Genomic DNA, 14547 nt, shown 5'->3' with positions numbered 1-14547 from the left:
ATTTAATCAGTTTTTAAATAAATTGTGTATTAAAATTATTTAGTTTGTGTATTTTGCTCTGTTGTGTAATTTCAGAAACATTTCAAATGTGTTTATTTTTTGCTTTTATGTAAAGAAAACGTAATGTTTACTTAACATCTCTGTTCAAGTTTAATGCTCGAAGCAAAAATTCATGATTCAAAATGAAAATCTTAAAATATCATATCTCTAGAAAATAGTTTTAATAAGGCACGTAGGGACTCCAGAGTCTGATTTATATGCCTTATAAAAATGTATTTCTAAAGATTTAAACGCCATAAAAGCAAAAATAAACATATTTGAAATGTATTTGAAGTTGCAGATCAGAGCAAAACACACAAACGAAATCATTTTAAACAGCATTTTTTTTTTTATAAAACAACAACTAAAATTTATTTTTCTTGCCAAAAGAGTCAAGGTCTGATTTATATGCCTTATAAAAATGTATTTCTTAAATAAAAAAATACATTTTTGTTACTTGTTGAAGAACTTTTTTCCAAAACCTTTTTTAGTATTTTTTGCATGTTGTCAAACACTTCCTGACTGACCACGCGGCTTCTGTCTCTATGCGACGTGGTGCCACCCACTACACGCCAATCATTTCACTGACCAATCACATCCGTTCAGAAAGCGCATAGAGGCGGAGCCGAATGTTCCACTTCACTCTTCCTGGTTTTATTATCCCTCTACAACCATTCGCTTTGTCGTATCTCAATTTATAAAACTTCTTTTTTATTTCCACCATTGGATAAAACGGAATCACTTGAAAGCAATTCTACTTATAAAGCTCAAAACTCGATAAACATTTCTAAACATTTCTCGTGACAAAATGGTTTCGTCTACGGTTAAGGTGTCAGCGGCGTCGAACGTCTGCAGGCATGTAAACATGGGCACGTCAGCTCGCGTTTAACGTTTAAACAATAAAAAGATAGACTCTTATCTTTTTTAACTCAGGTAATGTTTCTGCTTGTGTATTTATTGTATCAGACGTGTTCAATAGCAAGTGTATACATTATACTGGCGTTACATTACAACGTTTCTTCTTCTCCCGCGGAGGGCGGCTGCGTCTTAAATCTTGTAAACTGCCTCACGATACAACACTCATTATTAAGTAACAGTTGCAGTAAACTGAACGATCCTGTCTAGCTAGGCAGGTCACGAGGGTTTGGAGACGTATCTGTTTCACCGGGTCTGTAGTGTTGTTGGGTGTTGTTGGTGTTGTTGAACGTCACTGACAGTAACCGGCTACAGCCGGTTTAGACCGTGTTGATTTTGCTTCCTCCCCTGAGTTGTTTCATCGTGTGTGTTGAAACCGGCAGATTCTCTTCAAATCGCTCGTAATCTAAACAATCTGACATATTATTCGCTTTTAACCGGGTCGGTCGTTTAGCTTCCGTTTCTGACAAGATTTGATTAAAGTTTTTTTGTGTGTTCTTAATAAAGAAGAACGGTTGAGTATCACACGTCAGGTAGTAAAACACCGAGATGATACAGATTTACATTTTTCTGCTTTGTTCACGTGGATCAGATTGAGTTTTGCATTGGGATGAGTTGAGTTGATCTTCAACTGTGTTGTAGGTTCATACTCCTCCGTGTCAGCCATGGAGAGTACTAACGTCACTCTGACTGTGAGAGGGACCACAGCTTTGGGTAAGTGCACTTCTTTTCATTTGGAATAATTCAATAAAAAGGAAAATGTATATATTCATTTATCTGAAGGAATAAAATGTGGGTGATTGTAGGAAAAGTGGGGCACATTGTCACATTCATTTCCTTGATGAAAAGTATCCAACTTATCCTAAATTATTATATAATAAACTATTGCTGTTACTTTACATTGTTTTTAAGCTATTTACATTGCAGTAAAGGTGTGCATTTAATTAGAATTTCCCTAGGAGCTGACCCTTGACCTTAGTGCTGCAAGCTCAACTCTATCAATTGTTATATAGTATTATGAAGTGTTACTAATTTGCTAGAATAATGAAATGGAAACGTATAGATAATACAATGTTTGTTGTAAAGTAAATACATTCATATTTGAATAATAATAATAAGAAGAAATAATACAACTTTTAAATACATTCTTCCTTCACGTTTACTATTGTATGCTGTCTTTATTTTTCTACTTCATCAGTTAGTCTACATAACACTCACAGCACATTTCACTTCTGTAGTGTGACGTAATTGAGCATGAAACCCTATTTAGTGGGAAATTATGTTGGGAAAAACTTTAAGGTCGGGATTTAATTGGCTGCTGAAAAGCTCATGTTGTTAGTCAATATAATTTGACCCCTCCACCGTGGCCTTTGTTACATCAGCAGCAAAGTTGATTCGGAGCCAGAGATTTTTTTGTTTTTGGTAGAATAATAAAATAGAAATGAACGGTTAAATATAAGTATTTAGTTAGAATATTTATGAAATCGATCATAGATTTTATGCAATCAATCATCAGAAAAATAAGACCGCCAACCAAAAGAATTGATGGTCCAGCATTGTATAAATGAATAAGTTGTTGGTTTAGTTAAAATTCTAAGTTTAAGACTTTTAGACTTTATTTGGGGGGCGCAAAGCACTCTACACAAAGGGGGTAACGAAAAAGAACCACTGATTTAGAGGATTTTAGTCTAAAGTGATTTGTGGTGGATTTAGAGTTCTCTACATTTGATTGTATAAACGCTCCACTGCTCCGGCAACATGGCTTTTCAATAAGTGTTTGGACCTCATATCCAACCTCCATATCCAAAAAGGTGTTACTAAAGGCTGTATGTGTTATTTTTGCATCAGGTGAGGTGATCGCAGTGGTTGGCAGTTGTGAAACCCTGGGCAGCTGGTGTCATCAAGAAGCCGTGACCTTGCAACCAACAGAGGAAGATGGGTATGTGTCGCATGCCATTTTATATTTGTTTTTCAACTGACTTGACCTAGACACATTAGATTATATTCTGTTGGTTTGCTTGTTCTGTCTTGTCAGCACCCTTTGGAGAACTACTGTTCTGGTACCTAGAGGAACTGAAACCAAATATCGCTATTTCAAAGGCTTCTTTTTTGAATCTAAGGTGAGATGGTTTTCCTAGTAATCAATTAAGACATGAAATAGCTTTTAAGGGTTCATGTACATTAAACTTTAAATGTGAATTGATAACCCTGTGCATTTACTGAGTGATCTCCGCTTTTTTATTTATAGTTGTTTCTGATGTTTTTATAATTACGAGCTCTTCTAAAGACACATGCTAATCTGTGCAACATGTACTGAAACTGTTGACAGAACTTGACACATGACACTTGACACATGTCTTTTACATGTTTATTTTTTATTTTAAGTTTGTTTTTAAGGATGTGAGTTTGCGGGGTTTCCAGGTCAATCTGTTCACAGCTGTTAATCTCTTTTAGCTAAACTCAACTCTCAACTCATTTCTGGAAAATGTGGTTTCTGGAATGTTGCCTGCAGGTTTTCTGCAAGCCAACCAGCACGCATATTTACAGTAACGCGTGGCCATTTTGTTTTTAATTTTAGAAACATTTTCACTTCTTCTTTAACTGTTTGCAGTTGCTGTTGTGTGTATATATCAGTATACACAATGCTTAATTTTTTTAGGTAAGGCTTTACATCATTTAATCTCAGTCAAAAGTTAAAATATCAAGTTAAAGTTAAATCTATAACTACTCAATAAAAACAGTTGGAATTGACCCAACAAAAAACCCAATGCTGGGTTATTATAGCACCGACCCATTGTTGGGTTATGAAATAACCAATTTGTTGGGTTATTTTTGCCAACATGTTATTTATTATTTTAGTATTATTGTTATATTTGTTGTTTATTATTTTTGGCCATCATATTTATTATGATTTTATTGCAGTGTAAACAAATAATGCACAATATAGAAATACCTTTGTAATTCTTTATTGCCAATACAATAAGTTTTGGTTGCAGTTGTTTTATTAATGTTCTTCCTTTTATCATAAAGTTACTAGCAATTGAGTATCAATTTATAAGAACCTAAAAATATCTTGCATATTTTAATACAATTTACTGATTATCGATCTGTCTATCTTTATTCCCCAAGTATTTTTGTATACACTGCTGAGTAACTTTAAAAAATAGTCCATAGTAATTTGACCTGTGCTTTATTTTGAAAACAGCTATTAATTTAGATTATTAATTATATTATTAACGATACATTGGAATTGCAGGAGAGGACCGACATATTTGCTTAAGGTTTTTGTTATAGAAACAATAAAAAATTAATAAATGTAAGAAGTGACCGCTTAGAAAATTGTAATGCATTAAAAATGTGTACATATTTTAATAAATAAAAATCTGTACAGGGAATTGAACAGGAATTGAAAACAGCAGCTAGGAATTGATTCTTGGAATTGATTCTTTCGATTCCCAAACCAGGAATTGAAATCGGAATCCACTCCAAAAAATTCAGAATCTAACAGCCCTACTGAGTGGCGCTGCAGCTGTCGGGACTCCTGACACTTCCGCTGGGTCTTAAACCCAGAGTGCGCCCCCAAATATAAATGAAATATGATTTCTACAAAAGTTTATGACTTACCTAAAAGTTTCGGACCTAGAAAAACTAAGCATCCCAAACAGTGTCCCAAACAGTTATTTTTATCTACGTTTTAGGCTGTTGGTTGGTTGGTTATAAAAGCAAGTGTTGCAGATTATAAAAACATTCGACAGAGTTGTACATTTGTGTTGATATGAAAAAACATGGCATACAAACATGTGTATATATATACACACACACTTACATTTAATAAGTATTGTTAATTATAACTTACCTCTCGTCTGTCAGCAGTGGCGCCGGTCGACCGTTGAAATTTAAAATAACCGTTCACGCAGCTCAATTTTAACCCAACTGGCTAGGTTGTTACAGAAACTTAACTTAACTTCAGTTAAACACCGTCAAAAATGTGATGCCAATGTTTTTCTTTTTACTATTCGATCCACTTTTCAGACCTCAACCAACTGACTGGCTGGCAGAAAAAGTGGTGACTGTACCGACTCGTTTTCTCTTTTAGAAGTGAAACTTTGGTTTAAGTGACCAAAGTGGGGGTTGTATTTTTCAAAATCTGTCCATAACCTTAACATTTGGACTTACAGAACGCAGATGGGCCATGTCAAGTCATAGTCAATAGATGGGAGACCCATCAACAGCCACGCTCACTGAGTCCCTCAGGTATATTACTCGAGAATAGTGCACACGTTTAACACACGTCGTAGAGGCCCGGCCTTCTGCTAACTACATTCAGATCAGCGTTCCCACTCCAAGAATATGTTAAAACATACAAATCAAAATAACCACAACATCCAGTGTGCTATTAGCACCCGCAGACAAACATATTTACACAGTATTTGCTTTTTTAATCCTCCGGTTGTTTAGCTTTGTTTTTGTTGTGTTGAGAAAACCTGGTTGTTGTTACGTATCCAATATTTTAGTTGTGTCCTTACAGTAGCATTACTTAGGATTTTGCATATTTTTTAAGCTTCTTTATTATACTATTTAAGTTTTAAACAGCTTCACATTTTTCTTTTTTGAAGCAACAGTTCCCCAGGCTTTTTGCTACTTTTTTAAAGCATGGTAAACATTGTTTTAAGTTCTTTAAATGTTTGTGAATTTGTCTGAATATTTATTGTCAGATTTATTTAGAACTAATCCCTTCACAGTATTTCCGCTAATGCCTGTTGAATTATGCATATATAATATTGAGCGTTTTATTTTTGGCAACCAATTGTAATTGTCTTGTCTACTACAAATTGTAACATGCCATGAATGGTGCTACAAATGGTTGGAGTTTCATTGAGTACAGAGCAAAGTTTTACATAAAGACACTTGAAGTACCACAGAGCATCCAAACTAGTCACTTGCTCTGTATATGTGTTGTAGTAGCAGTTGATCTTCATATTAAATCATGGCCTTGTCTTGCAGAGCCAGAATTTCAGATTGACGACGGGCATTTTGGATTGCAAAGTGAGTTCTAGATCCGATTTGTTTAATTGACGGATATCGTCTTGCACCTGTTTTAATGGTTTCTAATCATGTGTGTCTGTGAACTGCAGATGATGCTGAATGTTTGGACTCCGGATGGTTGACGTGCCAGACTGAAATTCGTCTCAGGCTGCATTTCTCAGTGAAAGCTCCAGTATCTATAACTAAAAAGAAGTTCAAGAACTCTCGCTTCAGGTAATGCTTTTCACACGGATTTTAAAAACCAGTTTTCTGTCGTGTTTTAGAGTAAAAAAAAAACATTATGTTTGGGTGAGATGTCCTGTTATTGATAATTATTTGTAATGTTTAGATTGAAACTGATGGTTGAAGGCATTGAAGAGGAAGAGGAGGAGAGCCCGTCATCAACATGTCATAAGATGACCACCACGTTAGAGATCAGTATGATTAACAACGACGGATACAAATCTCGTCATTCCCAGCCGGAATGCGGCTACGCCCTGGAACCCTCACAGTGGACAGAGTACAGCATTCACACCATGGACCCCGACAACCTGGAACTCATCTTTGAATTCTTTGAGGTGAGTGAAAAAAGGAATAGTTTGTTCATCAGGAGAAAAAACGAAAGCGTGTTCATTTGACTTTTTACTACTCTATGTGACAATTCATTTTCATAATGAAAACTGCTGGTTATACTCGTGTCATGTCTTCGTGGTTAAGGAGGACCTGAGTGAGACCGTGGTTCAAGGTGATGTCCTCCCAGGCCTCGTGGGCACCGCGTGTCTCTTGTCTTCCTCGTTCGTGGAGAATGGCAAAGATTTCAGTTTGGTCACCCTGCCCATCATGAGCCGAAACTCCAGACAGACCATTGGGAAATTCAGAGGTAACATCTATAAAACCATTATGTGCTGCTGTTTAGACTTTAAACCTTTCATTAGTTGGACCTCATAAACTCATTTGCATTCCTGACGCCCATGATGGTATCTGTCCTTTCTGCTGCATTTGCTTCTGTCAACATGTCACAGACTGGCTGTGGAAATAAAGGTGGAAATTAATCACGACAGTAAATACTTAATGTTGGCCACCTCACAGGCATTGTTGCCTGGTAGCTACATACAATGTGATTTAAGATGTCGTTTCTTCATTGACGTGTTTATTAACCTAAATGCTTTCATTCTTGATGGGATTTCAGTGGATTACCTGGTGATACGTCCAATCCAGGGCCTGCAGTGTGACATGAGACATTGTTTCAGCAAATACTGGAAGAAAAGAAGCGCGTTAGATGTTGGACATAGAGGGGCAGGCAGCACACATGCACATAAGTGAGTAGCAAAAATATAGCAGTCTTAGCAGATGAGGATTCCCCCCCAGAATTGTCATCAGATTTTAGATTTTTAGTTTTGTCATAGATTTTTTAAAACATTTTAAGTGAGCTTTCATTTTTATATTTTTATTTAAAGTATATATATATATATACAATAAATAAAATATAACAATTTCAATTAAAAATGTTATATTGTATATTTATAGATTTTTAGCTCTTATTTTGATTTTAGTTTAATTATTAGCAATTTTATTATGTGTGTTTATTATATTATTTATTTTTCATATTGGTTTTATTATTTTTTATCTAAGTTTCAGTTTTACTTTGGTTTTTATCATTTTATCATTCATTTTATCAGTTAATTCTTTTAGTGTTTAGATCAAACTTTATTTTATTAAAACTTTATGACTAAGACCAACATTTAAATGTAAGTTTTTCTAAGTTTCAGTTTTACTTTGGTTTTTATCATTTTGTCATTCATTTTATAAGTTAAAATAAATGTAAGAGCTGTCCAAATGGAAAACAACTTGCACGGACATATCTTAAAATACATCGTGTTGTCTCAAAATGCACACAAGTAATGTTTTTAGTAAGGCATGTTTGTTAAAATCATGTAAATTTCCTAATTAAACTATGGCCTAGTCCTGGTTTAAAATAACCCCTGTTCGGGAAACCGCCCCTTAGTGTTTAGATCAAACTTTATTTTATTAAAACTTTATTACTAAGACCAACATTAAAATGTAAGTTTTTCATACAATTTTCAGGCCTATATTTTTTATTCTATCTAACAGAAATTCTTTAATAGTTGAAGTAAACTGTAATAACCCTGATCATCATTATCATAATGAAAAATAAAATATAAAATATTAATTGAACGCAATATTTATATATTATATCAAAATGAACACATGGAATTTACCTCAACAAAGGCTCCTACAAAAGTACATTTTGCAAGAGTCTTATACATAATATGATGAAATATGTCTAAATATAAAGGCCTATATTTATTTTCATCTGTTTTGCCTTTTAGTGTCTTAAGGCTTGTATTTACTTTCTATTGTTTGAACAGACTGGTTAAAACACTGTTTATACAGTCACCTGTGTGGTTTACTAAAGGGAAGACTACATGTGTGTAACAAAAACAAATGGGTTTGGTCCTAAATGTTTTCTTTTGTTTCAGACATCACAAGATCAGGGAAAACACAATTGCCTCGTTTTTAAGTGCCGCCAGCCATGTGAGTGTATATAAAGCCACTCAACCAAATACATGATGACTTTTAACAAGATTAAAAACTATAATACATCCCTGCCATTAAATCACAGGGAGCCGCTTACGTCGAGTTTGACGTTCATCTCTCCAAGGATTTAGTTCCAATCGTTTACCACGATCTCACCTGCTGTATTTCAACAAAGAAGGTAACCGCATCACATTTACTTGTGGGTTGAAGTTATTATGTCATTTTATTCCCTATGACCGACTCAGATTTTGTCCTCAAGCACAAGTGTTTCGTCTCAGATCGGAGACTAACTGCTGTGAATGTTCTACATAACATAAATTGTGGTGAACAACACTGATTAAAATAACAAAACAAAACGCATTACAATCTCCATCTGTGCTGTTCACGTGTCCTTTTATAGAAAAATGACAAGAATTCAATGGAATTGTTTGAAGTTCCCGTAAAGGATCTGACCTTTGACCAACTTCAGCTTCTTAAAGTAAGTAAACTACATGTTAAATACAATTACATCCATGTTGAAATCAATATTCATCTGTATAACTGTGTTTGTCTTTCACAGCTTGCCCATAGAACTGCTTTGGTAGTTCAAGACCACAAAGGTAAAAATTGCCTCGTTTTTTACATCTTTGAGCTCTACAGAGTAATAAATGCATGTTAAAAAACAATGATCGTTTGTGTGGTATTGCTTTGTCTAGACCTGCAGGATGAAGAGGATTGTATAGATGAACACCAGCCTTTCCCTTCACTTTCACAGGTATCACCACCACCACGTAAAACTAGATTTTAGGGAGCAAATAAATAGTTTATGCTAACATCTCGGTTGTTTGATCGCAGATATTCCAGGCCGTTCCAGGACATGTGGGATTAAACATTGAGCTAAAGTGGATCGCTCAGTTCAAGGTTTGTTTGCCTCATGCAACGTGTGCGTTGTTTTGATCTCACTAGGGAGGGAAACACACTGTTGATGTGTCCCCCAAACAGGACGGCACCTGGGATGCGAATCTCTCCACCTACTTCAACATGAATCAGTTCCTAGACATCATTCTCACATGCGTGCTGCAGAACGCCGGAGACAGGAGGATAATCTTTTCCTGTTTCGATCCTGATATTTGCACAATGTAAGATGTCTAACATGATAAAACGGTTCTTGCTTTGTTACAATTTTCACTCGCATTGTTTGTGCTTCATACATTACAAAGACCCTTAAATTCGAAAAAAAACCTTCTCTGCAGGGTCAGGCAAAAGCAGAACAAATATCCCATCCTGTTTCTGAGCCAGGGTGTGACCGACATCTACCCCGAGTTAATGGACATCCGCTGTCGGAACACGAAGATCGCCATGAGCTTCGCTCAGAGCGAGAACATTCTGGTGAGGTCACACATGACCAGATGGTGCAGCAACACATCTGTGGCAGCTGATACTACACAAAAACATAGCGGTGAAACTGCTCACAGAAAGACGCTCAGTATGGCAGCGTAATGAAACGGAGTATTTACACATTTAGGTGAAACTAAGAGACGTACTAATCATGGTTTGTTGCTTCCATGAGTTTGTTTGCCAGCAGGCTGTCTCTGACGTTTGTCAAATGTAGTTTTTTTTTTTTTTATGTAAAACTTAGTGCAGTTTCGTGTTGATGGGATTAAACTCAGCTGAATTTATGCTAAAAAAAAAGGTTCTTGCATCTCACAGGGAATCAGCGCTCACACAGATGAACTCCTACAGCACATGGAGTTTATCAGAGAGGCTCAGTCCAAAGGGCTGGTGGTCTTCTGCTGGGGTGACGATAACAACGACCACGAAAACAGAAGGGAGTTGAGGGACCAGGGCATCAACGGGCTTATCTATGACAGGTTGGTCTCAACATCACGCAGCATAGTGCAAACATGGCAGAGGCTTTGAGAAACTGCTGTTCTTCAATCTTTCGCTCAATTTCCAGGAGTCTGTGTGTGCGTGACTTTATCAGCCTGCCTGGAAACATTCGTGTTTACAATATAGCTGGATAGATACAGTCCTCTGGAAAACAGCTAAATTTGCTAAAGGTTGTTGCAAAAATAGTCTAGTTGGAGACAATAACTATACTTACATGAATAGCTTTGTTTTCAGTTATAAGGTTTTTAAAGAAGCCATGGTGTGTTGACCAGATTTTTATGTCCATGGTCAAACGTCTGGTTATGCAAGACTAATGGATGAACGACCATTTGATAGGTTGAGTAAATCTGCTCGGTCAGCAGTCATTATTAAGGCAGATACATTAAATCTAATGACACTGGCATGATATTAAGGAGTGGTCGTCTTTTAAAGCCATTATTACAGGTGCTGTCTCGTAGTTGCGTGTTGACTCTTTAAACATCGGCAGTGCTTACGTCACCCTGTGCATGTAGATTTCTGTGTAATTGACACCGTACTTTATGGGCTGTTGGTACAGGCCTATCAGCAGCACTGCATTTTAACCCGGCTAAAGGTTAAACTGATAAATCATGTTCTGTGTTTAAATAACACAACAGATACCATGTGTGCTCTTTATGTTCACAAGTTATGTAAAATAAAGATAAATATGACTAATAAAAATACTGTGATCATGTTGATTGTGATCTAAAAGTACATTTTGTGTTGATGTTGATCAACTGATATTACTCTTGACTATAACTGTATCTAAATAAATGTGCATACTATCTAGCTATGAACTTTACTAATGCATGTTTTTTTTAATAATCCATGTAGAAATTACCATAAAAATGTAAATTGTCACATCCATATTTTCTAATATTTCAGATTTAGGAGATGAATGCACCTTTGGTTCGAGAGTAATGTCATATTTCATTGTTTCGTGTGAACATAATTATCTGGAGAACCATGGAGTGATATAATGGGTGGAGTTGTTCTTTTCTAATCTTTAAAGTCATGCCATGTAAGCAGATTGGATTTTTATTAGGTGTGTCAGAGCTGCCGGTGTTTTGTGTGTCTGGCCACAGGTATCTTAACCTTAAATGTAAATTACCCATGAGTCATTTCAGCCGTCCAGCCTGTGCAGTGGCTTGTGAGGAGGTTCATGAAGAAGTAGTTATGAGTGGCTTTGTTTTACAAGGATTTCACCACATATCCACCCCAGCATCATGATGGCCACTTTTGCATTTTATATTATACATGATTATTCAAACCGTGTACACGTGGACTTCAAATACGTGGACTTTGATGCAAATGCCGACGTGACCTGTAAGTGATTTCCTAATCTGAAATAATTTGTGCTGTGACTTCTACTAAGCAACCCAATTACAGGCCTCTCTTATTCTGTCTTTCCGAACACTTTTCTCACATCTCTCAAATCATTTACTGGTCATTTGCTTCTTTTTTTAGAATACATGAATGCTTGGTGCCAAAATCCAATGCTTCGACTTCCTCTGATGCCAGTAATGTTGTCTTCCTGTCGTCTTTGGTTTTTAATTGGCATTTGGCTGCTGCCCGACTGATCTCACTCACCAGCTAGCAGCGAGAGAACGCTATTGTGTTTAACAGCAATGATGTGAGGCAGTACAACTTCAAGAACTTAAACGCTTGGGTTTACAGTTCAGCTGCCTGTTACATCATTCCCAGCATTAGATGCTTCCGCTTTGTCCGGTTGATATATTTTACAGAACTCAGATTCCCATGCAGATGTGCATTTTCACTTCCCCTGTGGATTTTGTCAGTATTAGCGGTCTTAAAAGTGCACGAATCCACTTAATGGGCCTCAATGATTTAGTCATTGAAGAATAAAGTAATTTCTGCAAAGCCAGCATGATTGACCCTATTGATAAAGGCATGAAAGAAACTAGTCTATTTATTTGGAATGTATTTTTCTTTATATGTATGATCACGCTGTAAACTTTACTGCGGTGCTAGAAGGTTAACCACCATTTTTATTTGATTTAGCTTAGATTTTATAACATTAGTGTAGAACCGGGTTTGACTTTTGTAATAGTTAAGGCAAATATAATGGACAACGCAAGAACCTGAACAGAATGAATTGGTTTCGCGTGAGCAGCAGCGATAGGTCAGACATCCAGACTGCCTAATCATAACATCATTTGTGGTGTAAATCTGACAATTTATACCAAAAATAAAATGCATGATTTGTTGATGATAATGCAATGAAAGTTATGATGATTCAACTACTTGTGTTCTTAATTTATTAATTTGCCCCTGGTCACAACCAATGTACAGTATGTGCACTTTTTTCTTTTAGCTGTACCCTGGTTAGATGACAGTTGTTTGTTACCTATTCTTACCTATAAAAACATTGTGTTCTTTCTCTGTATCCACAGAATCTGTGAGGATAAGACCGAACAACCAAACATCTTTAAAGTAGAGGAAGAGATTTCTATAAAGGAGGTCATCTCAGAGGAGACGCGACAAACATGTGCCTGCTCCACCTACAGCATTCCCTGCTCTTCCACACCTTGTGTGGGGAAAGGCCGGGAGACCAGCGGAGAGTCAGACTCCGGCCTCAGCTCCTCATGAGGATCACTCGTCTCATCCACTTCTATGTATCAAACTAATGTCTTACATTCCCACAATGCAACAGAACCAATGCACTCTGTCATTTAGCTAAACTTTACTTGAATCTTATTTGGATGGCAGAGGACAGGTGTGTAGAGTATGATCATGAGACATCACAACACTAGCTTTCGCAACAGTCGCAACATTTTTTTGCTGCATTTAGCCAGATTGCTGTATATTTGCATGCAAAAATAGTATACGTAATGTGCAAATGAAATTTCATTTCGAATATGTAGACGTCTCAAGAACGTCCATTTCTTCTCTTATTCATTTCTCTTTATTTTATCTGAGGAATTAGTATCGACGTATACAATGTATTATTTCATGAACAACAAATGCAGGGGTATTAAAATGTATGTACTGTGCTGAGGGCTGTTTTATTCTTGGCATTGTCACCTGTAGACAGTAGACACACTCCTGCTTTAAAGAAATATTAGTTGATCAAAACCACTTCTGTCTACAGATTATGAATGAAACACTAATTGTTTCAACAGATCAGCACTTCAGCAGTGCAATTCTCATACTGTATTTACTTGTATATTGATGTATGAATGATTGTCCTTCTGTAATCTCTACGTGCATGAGCTAACCATCAGTGTGGTTGAATGTGCTCACAATAATACTGCTGTTTTGACAGTCGGATCATGCATATTTGCTGTCATGCGCCACACTGGACTAAAGCAACTGAACGAATCCACACTCATTATATAGGCATGCATCACTGCCAATTTAGAACAAAACAACGCTCTGAGAGCCAGAATAAACTGATTCCATACCAATTAAAACTTTTTAAAATCCTATCCGATTGGTAGTCCATATATTTATTAAATACTTAATGGTTTTGCTTTAGATGGATTCCTTGCATAATCTGCTCACAGATAAACTGGTTTAATGAAGGGCATTTGATTCCTGGCATTTAAAACTTGAATGTTGGAATAAGCTTTTAGCACAGGTGAAGCGGTCTTTGATGTGTAATGTCATTCTACAGCTGTGACATTCTTCAATATTTAACACTGCTCTGGCTGCACACAAGCAGCTCCTCTTTGTTCTTCCACTTATTACATAAGCAGCAAAGGAAATTAAGCTTTTAAACTACACCCTTTTACATAGCCTACTGTGCTTTCTGCATTTTCTTGAGACATATTCCTAAGAATGCTGTCTATGTAGGTAGGTCACCAGGTTTTTAGACGGCCTATGAAGAAACACTTGGAATTGTTTTCCACAGAATGCCACAGATGAGAGTACAGAGCCACAGTTTCCTGAAATGAATTGTTTCCAGCAAATGTGATCTTACAATTAACCCAATTTCACTATTTTGGAAGATAAGGAACTAGTAATAAAGGAGCTTGGATTTTCACAATAAATTATTTGACATAATGTTCTTGATATTAAAAGTAACTTTTAATACATTTTGGGATATATTTTGGCATAGCCCTTGTGTTTTGCATAGTATATGCATAGTATACACACAAT

At 36.3% G+C, this 14547-nt stretch overlaps 1 protein-coding gene across 3 annotated transcripts; it reads left to right on the top strand.

The window, feature by feature from the left end:
- The first annotated feature begins 679 nt into the window (after window positions 1–679).
- Window positions 680–13874, top strand: gpcpd1 (glycerophosphocholine phosphodiesterase 1). Of its 3 annotated transcripts, none has more exons than XM_057352410.1 (20): window positions 680–972; window positions 1597–1668; window positions 2803–2893; window positions 2990–3074; window positions 5133–5208; window positions 5959–6000; window positions 6090–6213; window positions 6329–6557; window positions 6697–6859; window positions 7169–7298; window positions 8481–8535; window positions 8624–8716; window positions 8939–9016; window positions 9098–9137; window positions 9234–9292; window positions 9373–9438; window positions 9520–9656; window positions 9771–9906; window positions 10228–10388; window positions 12840–13874. In XM_057352410.1, the coding sequence occupies exons 2-20, from the start codon at window positions 1620–1622 to the stop codon at window positions 13033–13035; spliced, it is 2010 nt and encodes a 669-aa protein (XP_057208393.1). In that variant the 5' UTR covers window positions 680–972; window positions 1597–1619; the 3' UTR covers window positions 13036–13874. The 3 variants fall into 3 exon arrangements, with proteins under 3 accessions (XP_057208393.1, XP_057208394.1, XP_057208392.1); XM_057352411.1 differs by having other exon boundaries at window positions 680–1487; XM_057352409.1 differs by having other exon boundaries at window positions 681–1668.
- Window positions 13875–14547: the final 673 nt, after the last annotated feature.

This window comes from Triplophysa rosa, linkage group LG15, assembly GCF_024868665.1.
Source record: "Triplophysa rosa linkage group LG15, Trosa_1v2, whole genome shotgun sequence".
Lineage (NCBI taxonomy): Eukaryota > Metazoa > Chordata > Actinopteri > Cypriniformes > Nemacheilidae > Triplophysa > Triplophysa rosa.
This window is presented reverse-complemented; position numbering and strand designations above follow the sequence as displayed.

What these genes read in the sequence shown, in the direction of transcription:
- gpcpd1 (XM_057352410.1), top strand. Translation starts at nt 1,620, where the DNA reads ATGGAGAGTACTAACGTCACTCTGACTGTGAGAGGGACCACAGCTTTG. An exon ending in CGGGCATTTTGGATTGCAAA is followed by an intron (nt 6,001 to 6,089) that starts GTGAGTTCTAGA and finishes TGTGAACTGCAG; the next exon opens with ATGATGCTGAATGTTTGGAC. An exon ending in AGTGGATCGCTCAGTTCAAG is followed by an intron (nt 9,439 to 9,519) that starts GTTTGTTTGCCT and finishes TCCCCCAAACAG; the next exon opens with GACGGCACCTGGGATGCGAA.